Here is a 10,114-nt window from a genome sequence, read left to right on the forward strand (position 1 = left end):
ATGATGCCAGTGTTCAGTCTCAACAGAAGAGGGCATTAAGGTTCCCAAGACCTCAAACTTCCAGCTACTGCAATTTAAACTTCTGTTTTTAAATAAACTGTAATAGCACTTCTAGATTCAATTTATTTTAGAAGGATGCTTTGGAGACTTGTAGCATGTCCCTCCTTCTGTCAGAAATCCTTAGTATTAAATACAGGGAGTACTTAAGGGTCACAGGAGTGTAAGAAAGTCATCCAAAATAATTAAGACAAGTAACAGCAAGGAAACCTAGTAATTACTGAAAACTTCAGGTGAGCAGTGAGAACAAAAGATTTAACAATGCCATCTTAAATATTCTCCAGGTCATTGAGCTTTGGATCAAAAGCTTGCTCACTTCTATTTCTCAGCAAAGTTATGTGAGCAAGTTTGAAGTTTTACTAATTTAAAAGCCTGAATCTGCAGATATGGCAAAACATGAAACCGTTTAGGCAAGCTGAATCAGGTAGGGATCCACCACAGACCACACCACTGATTTACTCACAACATAATCTCATTCCTGCACCTCTGCCCCTTACATCCCGCCCCCCCCCCCTTATTGTTTCTTCCTAGTCCTTCAGTTTTTCCTTCCAGCTGTAGCTCCTTTCTCTCACCCACCTTCTCAGCTCCTTCTACCCACCAGAACCCACAGCTTCTCTGCACTTCCTCAGGTCACGCTCACTGCAGTTACCGGCACATTCATCTATAGCACTGCAATTCATCGGAGCATCGCCAGCCCTGACACTGCCCTGCAGAGCACTGTGAAGCTGATCCACAGGGAACACATGACTTGCTGAAGTGGCTGGCGAAGAAACCAGCCAAGTAGGTACACACACCGAGCACAGGGCAGGTTGTCTTCTTCCTTCCCCTGCGATAAGACAGCACATACACCGTAACTGCTGCACACGCAGCCCCCCACTCCCCATCAAGCAAAGCTACTTTAGGTGCAGTCTCCCACTGTGAGAATTGGGGGTAAACAGACAAGCTGTTACATGACTGTCAGGACCCAAACATTTTGTTCTCTTCTGCTCTTAAGAACAGCAAGCACTAGATTCCGTCTGCTGAGACATATTCCTTAACAGGTAAATATGAATCTCAGTCCAGAGATTTAAAATCTTTCTACAGGATTTAGCAAGGTCACTAGTTAACGTGTCAGATTTGCAAAAAAGCAGTTAAAGAAGAAAAAAAAAAAAGACCACAGCAGCTGTAAATGTGCATTTTAGGATATGCATTTCAATAAAAGAAGATACTAACACCAGAGTACCTCTTCACCCCTCTAATTTTAATTACTTACATATCAGTTATAAAAAACAAATAGATCAGAAAGTTTCAGGAACTAGCTAGAATTCAGATAAAATTTTATTTCAAAAGCGCCACATACAGAAAGTCATACTCTCTGACAGAATGAAAATGCAGGCATATAAATGAAAGATAATAACGACCTTTCAAAAAGTTGGTGAATGCTTGCAAAAATTACACATTTTTTTTTTCAGTGCAAGGGCAAACTGTGAGTTTATACTATGCAGTCCTTAGTGCAGAAAAATTAGGAAAAGAAAAAAAATTGACTTTAAAATACCAAGTGATGCTAATGGCTAAACAAACATTTAAAATGAGTTTCAAGCATTGCATTTTTATCAGAAATGGTTTCACACACTTTTTAAATTTAAATGCTGTTTCAGTTGTAATAACATGCTGTAAAAGCATGGCAAAACTCAGTTATTTCCATTTAGTAAGGTAGTCTCAAACCATTTCTTTTTAGAAAAATATGTAGAATAGTTAAATTTTTAGAAGTTGTATATATACACCTGTTTTCTTCCCCCTACACAAATCTTGCAGAAGAATGTGTTCCCATGTGTTACCACTTCAAATGAGCTGTGGTTCCCTATGCAGCAGCCACTATTCAATAGGCAATTCTGATGTAACAGAGATGGCATGCAACATAAAATATGCTGGGACAGGTGACATTACAGTTCTTTAAGGCTAAGAGAGTCTTGAAATTACTTGTAAGCTTAGAACCAAAATTCCAGGAAAAGCCTCTGGCACCAAAATACACACATCTGGTAATTCAGGGCTCTGCCTTTCCTTTTTTCCTTCATACTGAAGGAGCCTCATGGGACAGGCAGCCCCTGCTGCAGTCAACAGGACTACCAGCAGACTGGTACACTATGGAAGGAAGGATGTCAAGGTCTGACCTTTAAGTTCCTGCAACTAATGACTGGTGACAGTACCAAGAATCTAATGAGTACCAAGAAACAAACACAAACTGTAGAAAACTTTTTAGTCTCAAGGTTTAAATTTAGAGAGCCTTGTATTGTGAGCAAATTAGTTCAAAATGTAAAGGAACTTCTGGAACTTAGAACACTTTAAAGGACAACACCGTATTTAGCTGATGTCACAGGTTATTTTTGGAGCGTGATCAATTTAATGAGCATATCGTTAACATTTTTTAATATTACTTCCTCTTACGTTTAGGTATCTCCTTAACCAACTTCAAAAAGGTTTTTATAGTCCTTTATGTGGTTCTTCGAAATTTTGAAGTGAACATCTACTATTCATAAATGCCCTGGCAGCTTGCAAGATTTTAAAGCTCTATGTTTATTGTACCCCTTTATTTACTGGGCTTTTAGAAACGGAGATACTTTTCTTATAGAAATTTAAGATAAATTTTTAAGTTACTGCACAGCCAGCTCATTAATGTTGCATTTCAGAATGGAATTTAGGTCTTAGTAGGTAAGAGACACTTCATATGTTTTACCTATGTTCACTGAAAAACAATTCGAGTACCATATTAGCTCAACCAGTCAAACAAGTTAAAAAGCTTATCAAAAAATATTTTGTACATTCTTTTGTATTTCAAGCATCAAGTAATAAGCTTTCTATTAAACCAAGTTGTATCATACAACTATCAAAAATTAACAAACCGAACAATGCTGGAACAAACCATTCTGCTTAATTTTGGGTTTGGTCCGAAAAGAGGTAGTCCGTAAGTCACACAAAAATAAAAATTCCACAGAAGTTAACTTAACATGCCAGTCTTCACCACATACAGCCTCATCGCTAAATGAAGCTATTTCATACCCGAAAACATTATAAGTTAGTGTTCATGTAAATACAGGAACTATATTTGAAAATTATTTCTTCATCTGTAACCGAAGTTCGGTCCAGCTGAACCAATACACTAACCAGGCTTTACGTATCAACCTCATTAGTAAGAATTCAGCTCTTCTCCAAATTAAATTTGAAACATGCCTAATATACAGGTATGCCTTTAAATAACAAAGGATACATGTATTCAGATTTGGAGAGAAGCTTCAGATTGTTAAATCTCATTAGTAAATACAGGTATATTTACTATCATTTCTCTACAAATGCTGCTGCTGCCATTGAATTCCTCATGGTTCCTCTTGCTGAAGCTGTGAACTCTTCAATTTCAGCATTCAGTCTATTAATTACCCATTCCAATGCTTCACGGCCCTACAGTTAAAGACAAATTTATCAGTGTATTGGTAAATAAGTAAATAGGTTAATCCCTATCTTACTGAAAATGACTAGACACAGTAGTTGAAAAGGAAGAAAAGGTACAGAAATACAGGCCTCTGCGGTTATTTTTTTTTACTTCAATAACCACAGTACTGCAGGAACATGTACTGCCTTACATTTCATGAAAAAATTCCTTATGTCAGCAGTGCTCACATTATGAACCACAAAAGACTCTTTACCCAGATTGTTTTATCATTCTTGAAGCTGAACTCAAGATACCTTTGCATTCCCAAAGGACAGACTCTCAACTAAACCACAATTTTCATTACTCCCACATAACTACTTCAGACCTGTCTGGATGTATATCCTTTTTTAATAGCAAAAATTAATAGGATGGCATCAAGAGAGCAGCAAAAGAGTGACAGCACCAGACTATTATTTGAGTGGAGATGTTTTTTCCAGTGAAGATTCAGACAGCATTGCTGGTAATTTATCATCTCCATTCACAGAGAAGTAGTTCAGCAAGCTGAGCAATAACTACAGTACTCTACATACTCTACAATAAAGGCAGCAGAACTATGCAGACCCTTCCTAAGATTGCCAACAAAGCCAAAAAGTAAAATGGGTATTTTTATTCCCTTTGTCATTTAGCCAGTGGTCACACATTTTACACACGGGACATACTTACTTTATTAGCATTGGAAGAAATTGTGTTTGCCATTAGCCCTTCTAGGTAACTGCTGAGACTGACACCTTTTACAGATATTATTGCTTCTTGTGTCAAAATGGTTCTGAAACAGAGAGCAGGAACTGAATTATTCTGAAGAGTTTAGAAAAGAATGCATTGCTGAAAGAAACTTGCTCCTCCCCAACAACTACATTCCCTCATCAGCTTCGCTGTATAACACAGAACTTCTTGCCCCATAAACACAACCCACTTCCACAGTGCTTAACTGCTTTATGCTTCTACTCATAAAATAAAAACTAGGAGTTCCCACTAAGTCCAAGTGTCCTTTTGTGGCAGTCAACTACTTCCAGCTTTAGCAGCAGGAAGTTCAGTGTGGAAACAACAGATCTGGAGCAAAGGTATACTGGGAAAACAGTATTAACACATCCCTCCTTCAACAACAGGGATTTAATATTTCTGACTGTCATGAGAGGAAAAGCTTCTTATGTTAGAATCCCTAGAAAGACCTTTCACTTACCACTAGCTCCAGCAGTATAGACTCAGTAAGCATTAAACGTAAGAAAAAACAAACCAACCCAGCCCCCAAACCTCCAAAATTATAGACTAAAGCCAGATAGATTGTCTACTAGTGCAGGTTCTGTGCTGAGGCCGATGAAGAGATCAAAAATAAGGTGCTGCTAACTGAAGATGTATACAAACTCAGTTACAGACAGGACACAGGACAACTCCCTGAAAAGCTGATCTGAACTGGACTCCAAAACAGCATGACACCAAGTTTCCCAGTACTGCTCTGCAGAAGCACTTCTGCCACTCAAGAAAGTGACAGTCCATTTAATTATTTTTTAGACAAGTTACCATAGTAGAAGTGATGTAAATGTCATCTGCTCAAGGGAAACCATGAAAATTTTCAATGCCAAAGTCTACTTCAGGGCAATCTCAGAACAAAGAGGTACTTACTTGTCTGGTTCGTGAGGGTGTGGTTTATAGACAAGCCTCTCATCTACTGACACTAGGTTTGTAAATGAAATCTGTAAAATACAAGACAGGATTACCCCTTGATAAAAATATTAAAGGAATGTAGTAAATAAAAATGCATTTCAAAATTAATGCTTGTATCTGATTTAAATATTATAGTTCCCCTGCAAGTATTAGTGTTGTAGAACAAGATAGAGAAATCTCCAAGTTCAGCATTTGCTGATCTAGTTCCCTCTCCTTAAGTTTTTGAATCATTTACCAGTACACACTGCCATGTGTAAGAACTGCCATTCATATGAACACTTCAGCAGTGGGACCAGACTGATGGGAGTAGAACAAGGCGCAAAACGCTGCGTGACAAGGAAACTGTGACAGCGTACACCAAATGGCTTTTAATTTTTTTTTTTCATAACATCCCTCCCTGCTGCCCCCACAATTACTCCTGTCCAGCTCAGTCTGTTCAGATACTTCAGTCCCAACAAGTTCCAAAAACCTAGTAGCTCCTTTCTGAAAAACAGAGCCAGCCAACACATTACTTAAAGGCTTTACTTGTAGTGTTCAAGTGCAATTTTCAAGACTATTTTCCTTTCTAAATTTACAAGGTATTATTATAATCCGTAATCTATTTCAACTGCGCAAACACAGCTACTTACATTACTGGATTTAAGCTCCATTGTTTTTTTCACTGGGTCAACAACGGAGTGCTCCTGAACATATGTCTTTGTTCTGCACGTGCCAATGAGCTAGAAGACAGACAATCACACAAGGAATTAATAATGCTAATCAACTGCAACTTTTTATAGTGCCTTTAAATGGATAAGTAGTGGTTATTGTATGGGACAGACACCAATACAACAGAATTAGGGTTCAGCTTAACATTAAAACTATTCAGGTGAGACAAATCTCATTTTCACAGTAGAAGCAATCTAAGATTTAGGCAACTTTTGGTTATCAGGAAGTCACTGTGTGTACTGCTGTTGAGTTTTCCCCAATATGTAAATGCTTGTATTTGTAAGGCATTAAAGTTACAAAATGATTTAAGTCTACTACCACACCTGGTCCGTAAGCTTCCCTTCCCTTGGCACCCTCTTCAAGCTCTGTGACACAGTACGCACCGATTTCACGATGGAGGGTATTCCCCACTCCGTGCTGAGCAGCCTGTGGCTGTGCAGCTTCCCGCTGGGGTCTATGTGCCGGTCCAGGACATCGACTCCCACCACGCTGGGGTTCATGGGGTTCGGGTATTTCTGCATGGCAGCCGTCGTTACCGTTTCCCAGGGGTGACTGCCCAAACAGAATCAAGCCACAAAGTTGCACACCTTCATTTTGTAATAGGATTTCTATTAACACCGAACACATTGATTTATATATTTAAAGCAGTTAAATTTCCAGTTCTCAACCCTACAGATACCATTCCCTTGAGGAAGACATCTCTGCTGTGGATCGGATAGCGGTATGTGCAGGTTCGGCACACAACACACCTGACTGATCAGGACCCCCGAGTTCCACTGCCTCCTGGCTTACAATTTGCTACCAGTGATTCCCCTGTGACATAACGCCGTAAAACCGCAATTTCTTTCCAGGTTCCGCTAATACTAATTTAGGAAGCTGTTCCTTTCTTCTAACACCGACTTTCTTCGCGTTATCTTTCAGCGCTGGTGTTTTGGAGCACCCAAGCCCCACCGTGCAGCGCCTCACCCGCCGCGGCACAGGTACACCTCCCGCTCCGCCTCCCGCCCCGCTCGGCCGGCGGCCCCGCACCCTCACCCGCTGCCTCTCCGCAGAACCGCCGCAGCTGGCGGCGGGCCCCGCGTTCGGCTGGCTGGGCTGCCCCCCGCCCCGGGCGGCCCGGGGCCGGCAGCCTGCCCGCCCAGAGCCCGCCAGCGGCTCCCCGCGGCGGCGGCCCCGGCGCGGCAAGGTCGCGCGGGGCCAAGGTCAGTGCAGGCCAGCGAGCCGCGACTGCGGGGCCGGCCCGGGGGCCAACGGCCCGGGGCGGAGACCAGCGGCCCGGGGCGGCCAACTCCCTCGGCCCCGGCCCCGCGGCCGGCCCTGCCTCCCCCTCGCGCCGCGCTTACTCGAATACGTGCTCCGAGGTCCAGATCTTCATGGCGGCGGCGGGCGCGGGCCTGGGGGCGCCGACGCTCCGCACTGTCCCGGCACCGGCCGCTCTGCACCCGCGGGGCCGGGCCCTGCCGCCGCCCGCCGCCGCGCCTGCGCAGCCACCGCCGGGGCGCGGGGCCCCAACCGCCGGGCGGCGCCGAGGTGACGTCACTGGTCACGCGCCGCGCGAGAGCCAGGCCTAAGGGCCCGGGGCCGCTGCGGCCGAGTGGCGGCAGGCGCGTGGCGGATCCGCTTCCGGTCCGTGGCGGGCGGCTTCCGGTGGCGGGGCGGCCTGGCCCGGGCCCAGCGGGCGGGGCCGGGCCGACCCGACCCGACCGTCGGGGTCTGCCCCGGGAGTGGCGAGCGGTTCCCGCCAGCTGGGAGCTGAGGTTCCGTTACGTGCGGAAGCGTTCCCCGTTACGCTGCCGTGTCACAGGGCGCTCCTTGCATGAGTGCAGCCGGGTGGTGTCCGCAGGGCGTTACCGGGTGCGGTGGAGTTCCGGTGCTGTGTGCTCGCTCGGGCCACCGGGAGCCCTTCCCTTACCGCCTCGGGCGGAACGGGCCCGCGGGGCAGGCGGCGGGCGGCACCCCGCTGTGCCGGGATGGACCGGCCCCCGGCCGTGAGCGCGCAGCGGGTGCGGCGGCCCCGGCGCTCCGGGCTGTGGCGGGGTGTGCGGGGGGCGCCCGGCTGTGTCTGAGCCCGTGCACAGCGACCACAGCCGTGCCCCGCCGGGCCGACCGGCTGCGGCGTAGCAACTCGTGTTGTAAGTACCGCCTGGGAGGCACTCCCTAACGAACAGTTACAGAACAGCCTTTGCGCTGCTTCCCGTGTTAAGGACCCATTGTAACAGCCGGGCTGCTCCAGAACAGAGGGGTCTCAAAAAACTGTCCTGAACTGTTCCTCTTCATTATCCTGGGAATAAACCAGAAGTGGTTGATGAGGCTAATAAAGCAGTAAGAGATCAGTTATAGCAACAAAGAAACCTGCGTACATTTTGTGGCACATCATCAAGCATTTTCTTCTAAATTTATCAAGATCACAATGTTGAAAGTGACTTGCGTTTGTGTAGCAGGAGTATTTTTTCAATCGGGGAGACAGCAGCCCAGCATTTCATAGGCACAACTCTCACCGGGCGAGGAGCTGTGATGTACCCGTAACTGCATAGCAATCACCTCACTGGAAAAGGGGGAGAAGGAAATTTCCCAGAAATAGGTTACTTGACATTTCTAGCAACTTTCTGCAGTGCCAGAAATCCCAGCCAGTCTGTGGAAAGATGCAGTGAATATTACAGAATCATAGAATCATTTAGGTTGGAAATGACCTTTAAGATCATTGAATCCATGGTCCCGCGTGTTCTTGTTGTTCGCACTGAACATCGAATACAAAAGCTATTATACAAGCAGCTACTATTTCATAATAAACTACCAGATTCAGTCAGTAGCAAATACTTCAGTGAGAGCTCTTAGGGAAGTACATTTTTGCTGGAGAGACTGATCTTGATCTTATTTTTTCCTGACCCTTCCACCTCATGGTACTATTTCTAAACATTGTTAACATGCTTGTAATCTATTAGTGTACAAAGTTATTTCTGGGAGAATGCAAGTCAGTTCTAAATCCATTGTAGTCTTAATACCCACTGAGTGATTTTTGCAACTGGAGAATTTTGCAAACATTGTTAAAAATGCTAAGCATTTTGAGGGATCTCAGAGTGCAATATGTAGTTGTGGAAGGTGGAAATAGACATTGGCAATGTAGCAGATACCCACCACTTACCCATTAGGCCTCTCATCTTTTTTTTTTTCTGTAAAAGAAATGTTAACTACTGGAGGCAAAGCAAAATTACATCTCCAGGAAGGAAGCATGTCAATATATGGTGCAGATTCAGAGCTAGATCTCAGCAGTTCTTGCTCATATAAACTTCGGTTTATTTTAACAGGAGTTTTGTTCAAGTAAGCTTCTGTATTTGAGCGGTATCAAGGGCTGAACTACTTATAAAGCCTACTTTTAAAGGGAATAACAAAATTATAATTAATAATAAAGCCAGACTTTAGGAAAATAAAATGCTCGTTTGTAGGGGAAAAAGTTGCACACCTAAACATAAGAATTCTTTTCATTAATGATACTGCATCTTGACAATATTGTGTTCATTTTTATGACCAAGAATTTAATACTATAAAATTCTGTATTTTTCCCCTGTATGTTGAGACTATCCCTCTAATAATTGAAATAAAAGAAAACATTCTTTCAGTTAAGTTTGTTCAGCCCCAGATACTACCAAGATAATCATTAAGGACCATAACAGACATCTACAAAAGAATATAAAATCTGTGGAAACCCATGGTCAGATTACTTAGTTCATATATATCTTTCAGGGTGTATTTGCTTATGACTCTGCTAAATGCAGCTGATGCGTGAGATGGGCCGTGTGATTATATGCCTCACATAGATTTCAGCAGGGCAATCTTCTTGGCGCGACCAAGAAAGACTTGAAATGGCTTTTGCCGTTGTGTATGAAAGTGCTCTAAGGTCCCCATGAATTTACTTGCAGAACAAGGCATTATGATTTTGTACTTTCAGACCCGCATTTGCCAGCACGGAGGTGTGAGTTGTCCCCTTTAAGCAGCCTCGTAAAATATCCCATCGTTTTGACCGAAAAGCATAAATGTCAGGAAATAGCTCACAAGCCAAAAGCCACTTTATCTCCAGCAGTAGGTCCAGATCATTCATGCACTCCACAATGGCCACAAAACCCCCAGACTGTCAAACCCACTCAGGCTTAGACGATTGTGAATTTAGCATTCTGTAAGAAAAATACAGGTGTTGTATCACACTTAGAAAAGCGAACACCATCCTGG

General features: G+C 43.9%; 1 protein-coding gene across 1 annotated transcript; it reads right to left on the minus strand.

Annotated features, from left to right (window-relative positions):
• Window positions 1-1,357: 1,357 nt before the first annotated feature.
• On the minus strand, window positions 1,358-7,416 carry PRELID3B (PRELI domain containing 3B). Its single transcript, XM_056353653.1, has 6 exons — window positions 7,234-7,416; window positions 6,274-6,442; window positions 5,812-5,901; window positions 5,141-5,211; window positions 4,184-4,286; window positions 1,358-3,489 (listed from the first exon to the last, which is right to left on the minus strand). Exons 1-6 carry the CDS (start codon window positions 7,263-7,265, stop codon window positions 3,370-3,372), a joined length of 585 nt encoding a protein of 194 aa, XP_056209628.1. The 5' UTR covers window positions 7,266-7,416; the 3' UTR covers window positions 1,358-3,369.
• Between the last annotated feature and the right edge of the window lie 2,698 nt (window positions 7,417-10,114).

Source organism: Falco biarmicus, chromosome 10 (assembly GCF_023638135.1).
Source record: "Falco biarmicus isolate bFalBia1 chromosome 10, bFalBia1.pri, whole genome shotgun sequence".
Lineage (NCBI taxonomy): Eukaryota > Metazoa > Chordata > Aves > Falconiformes > Falconidae > Falco > Falco biarmicus.